A 9,512-nucleotide genomic window follows, 5' to 3' on the forward strand; every position below is an offset into this window, starting at 1 on the left:
AAATTAAAAAGATACATCATCTAATATCATTAAAAGAAAAAAAACATTTTAGGCAACAAAAAAAAAATGTTATCATGAACTCTACTGGTTCATAATTTTCGTTCCGTAAGGCTATAATTTCAAATTTAGCAGTCGCCCTTGGCTACTGCAGCAATCATTTAGGATGGCACCGCGCATCCACTTAGTGCAGTCCCATTTTAACGGTGTTTCGGGTTTTTCCGTTCGGCCTTTTTCACCGTGGTAGCGGTCATCTAGTTAATTTTTTGTTTTGAGAAGTCATTACACAACATATGAAGAGTAATTAATTTTTTTGCTTCTAGAATTCAGTATAAAATTTTGTTCTAACTTGTGATTTTTTTTTCTTTTTTTGCTTGTCGCTCTTTCCTTTAAAATGTATTCATTGGCTTTATCACAGTGCTAAAGTCATTCGGTGATGATACGAGTGACATTATTCAAAACTTGTCAGCATCAAATTCGGAGGAAAAATAATAACTCAATGGCTGCCCTAATCAACATTATTTGGTGCTTTAGTAATTTCCTCTCCACCAATCATACTATTTCCCCAAACCTATAAATAAGATCACCAAAAAATTCCCAAATCTTCTCCACCAAAATTTTCATCTCCTCTCTCAATTCTCAACAATGGCACCGAAGGCAGACAAAAAACCATCAACAACAGAAGAAGATCAACAACAGGAAGAGAAGAAATCATCATCGCCAGCGCCATCACCAGCAGAAAAGAAACCTGCCAAAGCAGAGAAACGCTTACCAGCAGTAACAAAAGAAGGATCTGGTTTGATCGAGAAAAAGAAGAAAAAAATGAAGAAAAGCAATGAAACATACAAGATCTATATATTCAAGGTTCTGAAACAAGTACATCCAGATATTGGGATCTCAAGTAAAGCAATGGGAATAATGAATAGTTTCATAAATGACATTTTCGAGAAATTAGCTCAAGAATCATCAAGATTGGCAAGGTACAATAAGAAACCTACGATTACGTCGAGGGAGATCCAGACATCTGTTCGGCTCGTTCTTCCGGGAGAGTTGGCGAAACACGCTGTTTCGGAGGGTACTAAAGCTGTTACCAAATTTACTAGCTCTTGAATCCATTGTTAGGGTAATAAGTAATAATTTCCTGGTGAAAGTTAATGTGAATTTTGCTGGTGAAAAATCATGGTGAATTTTTTTTGCTAATAATAGGGTGAATTGCTGTATTTAGATCCGTATTTGATTGATGAAATTGATGTTTTGTTTTTTTGTTCATTGGATTGGAATAATTGTACTTATCTTGTTGGATAAAATTTTAAAGTGTTGTTCTTTTGTCATCTGGTAAAATTTGTGATAGACATTATGCGAAAACATGACATCGTGGATATGCAGAAACACGTAGATGTGAATCGTTATCGACATTATCTGTCGAGGTATAATTGAGATATTGTAATTTAACATGTTACAGGTGGAGATGACTATGAAAATAATCCAGTCATAAACGAGGTATGGATTTGAAGATAATATAAATCTTAGGTGCAATGTATCACATGGTATCGTGCTTCTCTGTTCCCACCGGTACAACTGTTGCTTAGTGTAATAATCCTTGTATGAAATTTGGTATACAATTCTTATTTTCCTTTGTGCTCTTGATAAGTTGAGAATACTTCTATACGTTTCGAAACAAGTTTTTGCTGTTAGAGAGTCTTGTAAACGCTGATATTACAAAATTTTTCATAGCAGTCTAAGCATAGTAGATCCTTTCATTAGTGAATACTAAAAATTTTGTCTGTTAGAAATTTAAGATCTCTTGTATGAATATTGAGATTTTATGAAGTAGAAAAGTTCAGGATCTCGAATACTTTCTCGTAATTTGTAAAATACTTTGGTAGTTTGGTTCCTTTGTATATTTTCATACGTCGAATCCATCTCCAATTCATTGTTCGGGAGTTTACTGTAAAGTGATCTTGTTAATTTAAGTTGGGTGTAACTGATTGGAGAGAGGCACAGGGAGACAATTCAAAAGGTCATGGAATGTGTAAATTTACGGGACGAAGAAGCACCTCTGATTCCTGGGAATACAATTCAAAATCACACTAAAGATGTCCATATACTGAGCAGTGCTTTCTTGTTAATTTTTTTAGCTTATGGTGCTGCTCAGAATCTGCAGAGTACTGTCAATACTGTGAGTAGTTTCAAATAATTGTTCTTGAATGTTTTTGTGGATTTAAACAATTTCGTTTTTATGTTATTTGATACTTAGTTTTTACTTTTATCAGGAGCAAAATTTGGGTACTACTTCACTGGGGATTTCATATGTATCCTTCACTTTTTTCTCTCTATTTTCTTCAACAACAGTTCGGTTGTTGGGTTCGAAGAATGCTTTGATTCTAGGCACAACTGGATATTGGTTATATGTAGCTGCTAATCTCACACCATCTTGGTAATTCATTTAGATTAGTTAAATTTTTGCTGAATCATTTTTCACAGCAGGAGTAGACTAGCTAAAAAAGTGATTTCTCTTCCTGCAGGTATTCGATGGGACCTGCTGCTATATACCTTGGTTTTTGTGCTTCAATTATTTGGGTTGGGCAGGTTAGCTGGCCAATATTCTATTTTATTTCGTTTCATTTTTGTATGGGCATGAATGAGTGAACCTGTATGTTGGGATTAATCAGGGAACATATCTTACTTCCGCTGCCAGAAGCCATGCCAATGATTCCCAGTTACATGAAGGAACGGTCATCGGGAACTTCAATGGAGAATTCTTTGGAATGTTTGCAAGTCGACAGGTGCGTTTTCTTGCATACAATAATGACGATTATGATAAGTTTGGTGCTTCCATTTCTTTCTGGTTCTTGTTATAGACTTGCTTACGTGATTCTTTTAATCCCGCAGTTCTTTGGAAATTTGCTGACACTAGCTCTGTTAAGAGATGGAATGGTAGGTTAATCTCTTATGCTTGTTGACTTTGCAACTTAGTCCTGCATATTACAAATTGCCATAATTTATCTACAATTTTTAGGTGGAAAGTTTGATGAATATCCGATGTTTTCAGTCACCTGGTGCGGATATTGAAGTTTGTTATGTTGCTCAATATCCTAATTGTAGATGACTCTTGTGCTTGACAGTTTTGGTATATTTCTACAGGAAGGAAAAACTAGTGGGACGACATTTTTGTTTGTAGTCTTCCTTGGAAGCATGACTTTAGGTATCATACTAATGTTCTTCTTGCATGAAAGAGATGACGAAGGACGAAATCTCAGAGCACCAAAATCTTCTCTCAGTAGTAAAGTTATTGCTCCTTTTTTGGACCTTCGAATGCTTCTCATTATCCCACTTATCGCATATTCAGGCTTACAGCAAGCATTTGTGTGGTAAGGTCTATATAAGTTCTAATCCCTTGTACCATTCTTTTATTGCACACTAGTATAATTCGCATAGTCTTTCTTACTTTCTCGTATGTGTTATTACTGTTATGATTTATGTACTAGGGCGGAGTTCACTAAGGAGGTAGTTAAACCAGCACTTGGTGTGTCAGGTGTGGGTGGTGCAATGGCTGTGTATGGGGCCTTTGATGCAATTGTAAGTAAAAAAGCTGACAAGAGTACGCACAACTGCCAAGTAAAGTTCAGAGTCTGACTAGGCATTGGTTAATCTGAACCTATTGTGGTGCCTTTTGTATCAGTGCTCATTGGTAACTGGGCGACTCACCTCAGGTCTCTCCTCAATTGCTGTGATAACTCCTTGTGGAGCTTTAGTTCAGCTTATAGTACTTCTATGGATTCTGCTGAGTTACAGGTAGTAGACATTCCACGAAAGCTGAATCTATATTTGGAGTTCATTAGATATGAACGTGCCCCTGACATGGGATTCATTGGTTTTGTTCAACTTTAATGCAGTGCAACTAGCGGTGTTCTTGGTTATGTCTACCCACTTTTGATGGCAGCTATGTTGGGTATTGGAGATGCAGTATTCAATACACAACTAAATGCGTTGCTTGGAATCCTTTTCAAAGATGACACGGTAAATTCAGGTTTTGATTATCTTGACAATTATACTTCATATTAGACCGAGTTTGTATCCTACCTTTGCTCTCTCGTGCGTTTGATCCTAAGGAAAGAGATTACTTCCTTAGCGGCTAATTTGTAGAAAATTTGTTTTGCTGATTGAGCCCAACCAGTATCCAGTTTAGATGTTCTACTCCATTTTATTGTCACACCAGTTGTGCTAAAACACGTTGACTACTATGTCAGAGTAGTCCAGAGCGTTGTTTAGGCTTGGTATCCCTAGGTCATGCTATTTAGTTAACGGCGATGTTCACCTTATACAGTGATATTCACCTTATACCATAACTAAATTAGTACTGTCTATTCTGCAATTGTTTGTGTATAATTTGTTCAGGTAAGCCTATTGACAATGTTATTTTTTGGGTGCGTGTTGCAGCGAGGTGCATTTGCTCAACTTAAGGTTTGGCAGAGCGCAGCGATTGCACTGGTGTTCTTTCTGAGTCCGCTCATCACATTGAACGCAATGTTAATAATAATGATCATTGCTCTATTCTTCGGAATGGCTTGTTTTCTCTTTCTAACTCTGCATTTGGAGAAAACTGTCTCTTCTCAAGTTCTCCTCTCTTAACTAGAATCTAAATGATATATTAACGGAAAACAAATAAAATAAGTATTTTTTTTAACTTTTTAAGATGAACATTGTTTTTGGTTTTGAGTTCGAGAAAAATACTGCTTCGTTATAGAATAGAAGAAATGTTTGGCTCCAAACGACCAGATTAGGGGCTCGTGCAATTAAACCGGGCTTTTCGACATTGGGACCATTTGTTGATTATAACTTAGCAGCTGTATGATCTCATAAAATTTAGGGTATCACGCCAGAACATCGTTGGGTAACACTTTTAGGGATGTTCGTACTATTTTGAAGCATATAAAACCACCCTATTATTTAGAAACGGAGGGAGGCAACTATTATACACTTATAAAAAAAGTGTTTTCACTTTATGGTTGTTGTCAATTGGGAAACCACCAAACTCTTTGCAAGTTAACTTGTCTAAATTCATCAGAAGGAAACTAGAAGTAGAAATACTAAAGATTCTTTTAAAGGTCGGCAGGATGGAGTTTAGGGATCGGGAAGTTTCTTACGATAGAACACAAGATTCAGACATTGATTTACTAGACAGCGACGACGACAAGCATCTTACTATGTCTAGTTTCATTCCTAAATTACCGATCAAGTTTGAAATTTTAATTGACATGAATTTTTGTTACATTAGTTAGTTTCCCCATGTTTGATTATTAGTTTGTTTGTTCAACTCTCTATATCCTCAGGAAACCTAAATCCAAGGCACGTCGGAATTCCGAGATGAGAATGGCGGAGGTGTTGGAACACAAAGGTAGATGTTGGATTACAACAGGAATTGTTAGAAGCAGTAACAAGATTTATTTATCGATTGAGGAGACATTGTAAGTGTTTTCTTATATTTTTTTTGGCGTCATCTTTGTTAATTTTGGAGCATTTGTGTTTTAATTGGAATTCCTATAGTATTTACCTACTAATAAAAATACTAATACTCTCTCTGCATGTTCTTGTAGGTTCATGGTTGAAAAATGAGCATTGCTTGTCGTTAACAGTACTGATGATATGGTGCTTTCTTTAACAGATATGTATTTCATGCTTAACGAGGGAAGGAACGGGTGTACTTGGGATTCTTTCCTGGTTTATAAGCACTTGAAGTCACGTGGATATATTGTTGGTCGTCATGGTGTTCAGTGGACCTTGAAGAATGAGAGTTACCCCTCTACTCCTACTTGTATCGGGGACTCAAAAAACAGCAGTGGAATATCAGTTAACGAATTGGAACAGGGGTTCGAAATTACTGATGGTTTCAGAAATATGCAAATGAACAACGCAGCAAAACCAGTTTTTGATTTGTATTTACCTAGCAACAAATTCAAGAAGTCTTCTCCTGGTGTACCGGATTCCGTAGTATATCTAACCACCAGGTAAGTTTCTTTATGATGTCTCTATGTTATAGTGTTTATGAGTTGTGGGTGTCACTCTAGTACAGTGGTAAGTCACCGGGTGATAATATCAGTGATGTGAGTTTTGTAACTTGCCAACACCAAATTCTTTACCTATTAAAAAGAAAAAAGTGTTTATGAATTTGGCAGTTGTTTTTTTTTTGGTGCTAACTAGCTTCCTTTTTCTCTAATGTACGAAGGGGTGATGATAGTCCACCACAACTGTCAAAAGAAGAGATTGAAGAGCTAGAGATTAGGTGCAAAGGTGTTGCTGTTAAGGTCTTTAATGTTGATAAATTGGGTCGGGTCAAAAAAATTGCGTATGAAAAGACCGAGGTCCCTCTCTTACCATGATCCACCTTACCCTCTCGGCTGACTGAATGTCGTCTGACTCGGCTCTCTAGAGGCAGAACAGGTTGCCTATGAACCTCCTTAAGGACGTTGCCGTATCCCCTGGCAAAGCCAAAGGCAACGTCCAAGTGCTTTGTTACCGAAAATTGAGCAAAAAATTTAATATCATCAAATCATAGTCAGTCGTTTCTGTCACATGGAAAAAGAACATTGAAATTATATTGTTTTAGTTTATTTATTTTTGAAATCTTTAAAGAATTAGTGATGTTGAAATTTTGAGATCATACCGTTAGTATCATCACTGAAAGACTTTACCACTATACTACAACGACAGACAACATTGTAATATAAGTGGATTGAAAGCCGAAGTCACACCATACACTATGCGTATCCTCATTTGATGATGTTGCAGCCATGCTAGGCCGGATTAATCCACACCAAATTACTAGAGATGGCTATGGATCTTGGATTGGCCTCCCAGACCTTTCAAAAAAAAGTTCTTTGGATTTTGTTAAAATTAAACAGTTAGATAGGATCATTATTGCTCATGGCCGTACATCAACTCCATGCCAGCGTACAAGCCAACTAGTTTGTTCTTTGAAAAGCAAGGTTTAACGCTCCCCAAGACAACGGAGACATATTTTAGGGGAGGGTAACACAGCTTACAATACTTGGAGTTGGAACACAGCTTGCTATACTCGGTTGGTCAAGGTGAATACCGGCGAAAGAGTATAATGTAATCTGACCATTCAGACTTTAAGATCGAACGAATCTAAATCAATTAATGAAAGAGGCAGTGATTTATCATCTTATAAGACATTAACCACAGAAGGTTCATCTCCTAAAACCTCAACCATCTCAACATACAAGTCAAATTGTTAGTTCTTAATGCAGGTAAAACCAAAATTGAAGCATTTAAAGGACAAACTAGTTGACCTATATGTTCTCTAGAAAACACTTATCTGTACTTGGTTTAAATAGATTGGGTCACCAGTATTTTCCCAAATGAGGACAAGTAGTGTTCAAAAGCATTAATTAACTAGTGTTAGAAAAGTTTACTAGGATATAGGATGGATGGATGGTTAGGAGAAAAAGTAGCTGCAATGTCATGAGGCAGAAAACAATACAGTTATATATGCTATTTTAGAATCAGATGAGGACGACGATATGGGGGTGTTCACAAGGTATCTTCTCCTCCCAAACAAGTCCATTTACATTAAAAGAAACAAATTGGAAGAAGATTGAAAATCAAAAACGATTATGAAGAGAGGAAAAGAAGCATTAACGTTTATGATTTGTTGTTCTTTTTCGGTCGCTAACATTAGATGCTTTTTTCTAAAACTTCTCATCACTCTATTTTCTTTCCTATGTTCACGCGATCACTTTTGGGTCGTCTCTTGTTACAGCCAAACACATAATTAACTATCACATTGTCCAAAATATAAGCGGTTAGATGCACATGATCTCACGATTAGAAAATTTTGTCAAAACCTTTTGTTAAGTGATCCCGACTTTTTACATTGCTCCGTGGTAAACATTGTAGTTCTTAAATGGATTATAGGTTTCTAGCAGGTCGAGAATTCTGATTTGCCGCGTTTGGATCAGGATGTTATCTTCTTCATCATCATCAGGTATGAATTTTCCTGTATCATTATCAGCGACAAAAATAGCCAACAATTCTGATATTTTATCACAAATTCTATTATGTCTACCTGTGAAATCTCTATTGATGTTCAAATCTGTATCCAAAAAATGGTATTCCCTAAAAACCCTAGATTGTGTGAAAGTTCCTCCGCGAAATCGGAAAGGTCGCATTTACGAAACTAGCCTAAGAATTGAACATTCTTGCAATGGTCTATTATGTTGCACTTGGATAACATCTCAGACGGTCAAGGAGCCGTGTATCGTAATCCACCACATTTACATTTACAATCCAACCACAAAACAATACAAACCTCTTCCTCGATCCCCCTTTAGAGATGTCGTCAAAGATCATTATTGGAATGGAGTTAAAAGTGTATCTTTAGCTTTTGATCCAATCAAGTCTCCAGATCACTATCAAGTTATCTGCATCTGGATAGATGTAGGGAACTTTGAAGAACCTGATCTTTATTATATAGAAATATACTCCTCTAAAACAAACTCATGGAGGTTATCTGCGGCGAGTCCTTTTTCAGCACGTCCTCTCAGTTCCTCTAGGGCGCCAGGTGTGTTATGGAACTGTTTCCTTAGGCCATGTGTGTTTTGAAATGGTTGTTTGCATTGGATCTCGACCATGGAAGATGAGGCGTCAGTGTATTTTGATATGGAACAAAATATAGTAAAGCCGCTGCCGTTGCCAGCTGTACCTAATGATGATGTGTGGAATTTTATATATATTGGAGAGTGTTGAAATCATTTGTATCTTGTAGGGGTTCCTGGATCATGTCCTAAAAATTACAGCATCTTCGAAATGGAGAAAGATTACAGTAGGTGGAATCTCATATACAAGCTCGACCTAGAAAGAATTATAAATGCATAACACCTAGAGACGCTGAAGCATTATAACGATACCATCGATTATTATGTGTGGGTAATGTTTCTCGGGGAAGCCCAAGAGAAATCATCAACAAAATTGGTGTTGTTGATAAATGCTACTCAAGTTATATCCTATGATCTGAAAGAGATGAGCTATATGGAGATCTATCATTTCGATTCAAAAACTCTCACCATGACTCCAAGCTCAGGCTCACGGGGTTATGTTCATCAGTACATAAAGTCACTTGCCTGTGTTTGAATATTTTCATGGCGTCTCTCACTTATTTCACCTTTCTAAAGTTAATCTCCTACTTAATAATGTCATGTTCAGCCCTTGTTTTGTATCATGCAATAAGTTCTGAAATGAACCGAAAATATATCCATGTTATGTTGTTTACTATCGTTATTGGCTTGCATTACTGCTTTACCATGCACGGGTCTATATCGTTTTGTTCCCAGATAATTTCTTTAAAGTTGATTTTTTTCCAAGTCTTGTAATAATGCATAGACTTGGCGAAATGAATACAGGTAATAGCAAGTCGTTTTTATGGTGATTACTACTTCAAATGCCACTTTTGATAATATATTTTGCATAACGCTATTATTATCTGGTTAACAATG

The 9,512-nt window shown here is 36.6% G+C and overlaps 3 protein-coding genes and 1 long non-coding RNA gene across 4 annotated transcripts; all 4 read left to right on the forward strand.

The window, feature by feature from the left end:
- The first annotated feature begins 605 nt into the window (after window positions 1-605).
- On the forward strand, window positions 606-1,328 carry LOC113314383 (histone H2B.9-like). The gene has a single exon (XM_026563179.1). It carries the CDS (start codon window positions 643-645, stop codon window positions 1,105-1,107), a length of 465 nt encoding a protein of 154 aa, XP_026418964.1. The 5' UTR covers window positions 606-642; the 3' UTR covers window positions 1,108-1,328.
- A 134-nt stretch (window positions 1,329-1,462) lies between these two features.
- LOC113314382 (UNC93-like protein 3) lies at window positions 1,463-4,687 on the forward strand. The gene is made up of 10 exons (XM_026563178.1): window positions 1,463-2,176; window positions 2,271-2,434; window positions 2,523-2,586; window positions 2,670-2,783; window positions 2,890-2,934; window positions 3,142-3,368; window positions 3,486-3,576; window positions 3,680-3,792; window positions 3,894-4,017; window positions 4,438-4,687. The coding sequence occupies exons 1-10, from the start codon at window positions 2,021-2,023 to the stop codon at window positions 4,627-4,629; spliced, it is 1,290 nt and encodes a 429-aa protein (XP_026418963.1). The 5' UTR covers window positions 1,463-2,020; the 3' UTR covers window positions 4,630-4,687.
- Window positions 4,688-5,370: 683 nt separating this feature from the next.
- Window positions 5,371-6,377, forward strand: LOC113311345. Its single transcript, XM_026560185.1, has 3 exons — window positions 5,371-5,465; window positions 5,634-6,005; window positions 6,224-6,377. Exons 1-3 carry the CDS (start codon window positions 5,371-5,373, stop codon window positions 6,375-6,377), a joined length of 621 nt encoding a protein of 206 aa, XP_026415970.1.
- Window positions 6,378-7,525: 1,148 nt separating this feature from the next.
- Window positions 7,526-9,292, forward strand: LOC113313924. The gene is made up of 2 exons (XR_003342125.1): window positions 7,526-8,005; window positions 8,786-9,292. It is a non-coding gene; the product is annotated as an uncharacterized LOC113313924 (long non-coding RNA).
- Window positions 9,293-9,512: the final 220 nt, after the last annotated feature.

Source organism: Papaver somniferum, chromosome 9, assembly GCF_003573695.1.
Source record: "Papaver somniferum cultivar HN1 chromosome 9, ASM357369v1, whole genome shotgun sequence".
In the NCBI taxonomy this organism is placed as follows: Eukaryota; Viridiplantae; Streptophyta; class Magnoliopsida; order Ranunculales; family Papaveraceae; genus Papaver; species Papaver somniferum.